This window comes from Octodon degus, unplaced genomic scaffold (assembly GCF_000260255.1).
Source record: "Octodon degus isolate 3935 unplaced genomic scaffold, OctDeg1.0 scaffold00126, whole genome shotgun sequence".
Taxonomy (NCBI): domain Eukaryota; kingdom Metazoa; phylum Chordata; class Mammalia; order Rodentia; family Octodontidae; genus Octodon; species Octodon degus.
The window spans coordinates 5,469,804-5,472,555 of NW_004524702.1; the positions used below are offsets into that span (position 1 = coordinate 5,469,804).

Consider the following 2,752-nt stretch of genomic DNA (forward strand, 5'->3'; position numbering starts at 1 on the left):
AATAATAATAAAAACCTACAAGTTAGAGGCCAGCCTGGGCTACACAGTGAAGGCCAGCCTAAGCTGTATCACTAAACCCTCTCAAAGAGCAAAAGAACAGTAATAGAAAATAAAACAAAAAAATCCCATAATACAACAGAAGAAATGAAGGCATAATAATGTGTTAAGTGCCTGCAAGCAAGCGCAGGGGTCAGGGGTTCGATCCCTGGGCCTGCTGAGCTGGCCCTGCCCCTGGGGCGCGCAGAATTGGCAATTGAGACTGGGTGTGGTGTCACCTGAATTCCCAGCTCTTGGGAGGCTATAAACAGGCAGATCACTAGAGTCTGATCTAGTAGTGAGACCCTAAACACCATGTAGACCCTTCCCTAAAATACAAAAAAAAAAAAAAAAGATTTTGCTAAGTGCAGTGGGTTTGGCTCAGTGGTAAAGTATCTGCCTAGCATGAATGAAGCCCTGGGTTCAATTCTCAGTTCTGGGCAAAAAAAATAGAACAGTAATAGCAGAAATTTTTTTTTTTTTTTTTTGGTGAAAGGTTTTTCCCTAGAAATCCAAGTTCGTTTCCTGAATATATACAACACACTGTTAAATGTCAGTCTAGGGCATTCCTATGATAGAGAAAGTAATCGAATCATTTTCAGTACATTAAGGAATTTTCCCAAGAAAGCCAAGGGCACAAGACAAACAATGGGGAACTTACCCAAAGACACCAAAGTAAATCCCTGCCTTACATCTAACACCTTCTGACACGATGATTGGTGTGCCAAGGCACAGAAACAATGAAATAAGAACTAAGGACTCGGGAAAGGGCATGAGCACAATGTGAAGTCTATATTGTTAGGTTTTATTAGAAACAGAAATGAAGGGGTGGGGGGGTTATGAACTCTGAAGACACAGAGAGGATCAAGGGCAGGGAGGCTGAGACTTCATGGACATTTGCTGGGGGTGGAGTCTGAGGGATGGGTTAGGAAACACACTGGAAGTTGACGGGGGGGGGGGATATGAAAGGTAAAAGCAAGTTGTATAAAAGGCTAGAGTGGGGAAGGAGGGGGAAGTGGCCACTGGAAAAAAAAAGCTGTTGTTTCAAGGATTCATTCAGCCATGTTGAATTAGGGCAATGATAATTTAGCAGTTTGTACTTGGGTCAGAACCTATCATGTGTTAGCTGTGGATCAAAGTTGTTTTTGGTTTTTTTTTTTCTTGCAGAACCGGGGATTGAACTGAGGCCCTTGTGCTTGCCAGGCAAGCACTTATTACTGAGCTATATCCCTGTGGATCAAAGTTATGTCAAAAACTCAAGGCCAGCCATGGTCCCTTGCTCATCTGTACTGTCCAACAACACATGAACAGTGTGGTCAGGTTTCTACTCACAGGACTGTGGAACCAGAAACCACACCATGTGCAGGACATGACTGGAGGAAATTCTTATAAAATTTTAACAACTTAAGAAGACAAATATTCTGGGAGAGTACTACACAGAAGATTGAGCTGAGAGGGTTGAGGCATGTACCTGCAGTCTCAGCTACCCAAGCAGCTGAGGCAAGAGGTTTTCCTGAGCCTGGGAAGGAGGGAGGGAGAAAAATTCAAATCTAAGGGGCCTCAAAATAGAGTTCTAAGAACACTTTCACTTCAGCATTTCTGCTCAGTACACCAAACAGCAGAGAATGTGATCTTGTGCCAAACCAAAATATTTACCTTTCCACCTGTTGTAACTGTTTCTTCATCCTGCTCATCTGCAAAATCAAAACATGTGATTTAAAAACAAGTCATTGTTATGTAGATTATCTGAAGTCTTTCATAACTTAAAACTGAGAGTGGACAAAAAAGAGCAGGATTAAATAAAGCATAGCACTATTAAAGCATAGCTGCCCTGAGCATCTAGGTAAGCTATAATATTACACAGAAATACAGTGGTGGTAGTAGTAGAAATTGAAAATATCGGTAATATAAAATTCCCAACAATAAGGAGTTTACAATTAATTACTACTTGAGCTAGTATCATAATGGTGATCTTCCTTAATAACAGCTAAGGGTCTTGGCGAGGACTTTTGTTTCCTAAGAACTGATAAAGCAGAGCAGTAGTTTGGATTACTGAGGAAATGGGATGATGAATGACTAAGTATGACTTAACAACAAGAAACTGGCCAGAGACAGGAAAACTCAGGGTACAGAAAAGCACAGTAACAGGTACCAAGAGAAGCTATCTTACTCTACAAATGGGGCTTATTTTCTTCCTAGCAAGTTAACAAATAGAAAAAAATCTATGTCAGGTGGCCAGAAAACAATATTTTGTCCACTGGACATAAATAAACCACAGAAGAGTTAGGCATGGTGCTGCACACATGTAGTCCCAGCATTCAGAAGGCTGAGGCAGGAGGATCACTGTGCGTTCAAGACCAGCCTGTGCTACAAAAGTGAGCTCAAGGCCAGCCTGAACTGCATAGTGAGACCCTGTCTCAAAAAAACCAAAAATATAAAAAAATAAGTAAACCACAGGAGAACTAATTTCTTGTAAGTTAAGTATCTATTACAGTTTGTGTGTAAGTGTCCCACTAAAGCCTCATGCAGCCACAGGGCGGCTTCTGGAGTGATTATTGTAGGTGTGGGTGCTGCACCCACCCTGGCACAAGGAATCTGCATTTCAATGTAAGGAGGGAAGACAGGCTAGCTGCTTCCCCTCCCTTTGCTCTTTGCCACTGCCATGAAGAAATGGTTTGTCCCCTGTGCCACTCTGCCTTGGAGCCAGCTGAGTATG

General features: G+C 42.1%; 1 protein-coding gene across 1 annotated transcript in view; it reads right to left on the reverse strand.

Moving 5' to 3' along the window:
- The window catches only part of Smarcc1 (SWI/SNF related, matrix associated, actin dependent regulator of chromatin subfamily c member 1), a 175,053-nt gene that overhangs the window by 90,772 nt on the left and 81,529 nt on the right, over positions 1–2,752 (reverse strand). The window contains exon 13 of the mRNA XM_023700647.1: positions 1,693–1,730. Coding sequence (XP_023556415.1) covers positions 1,693–1,730 — 38 coding nt within the window. The remainder of the gene's footprint in view (positions 1–1,692; positions 1,731–2,752) is intronic.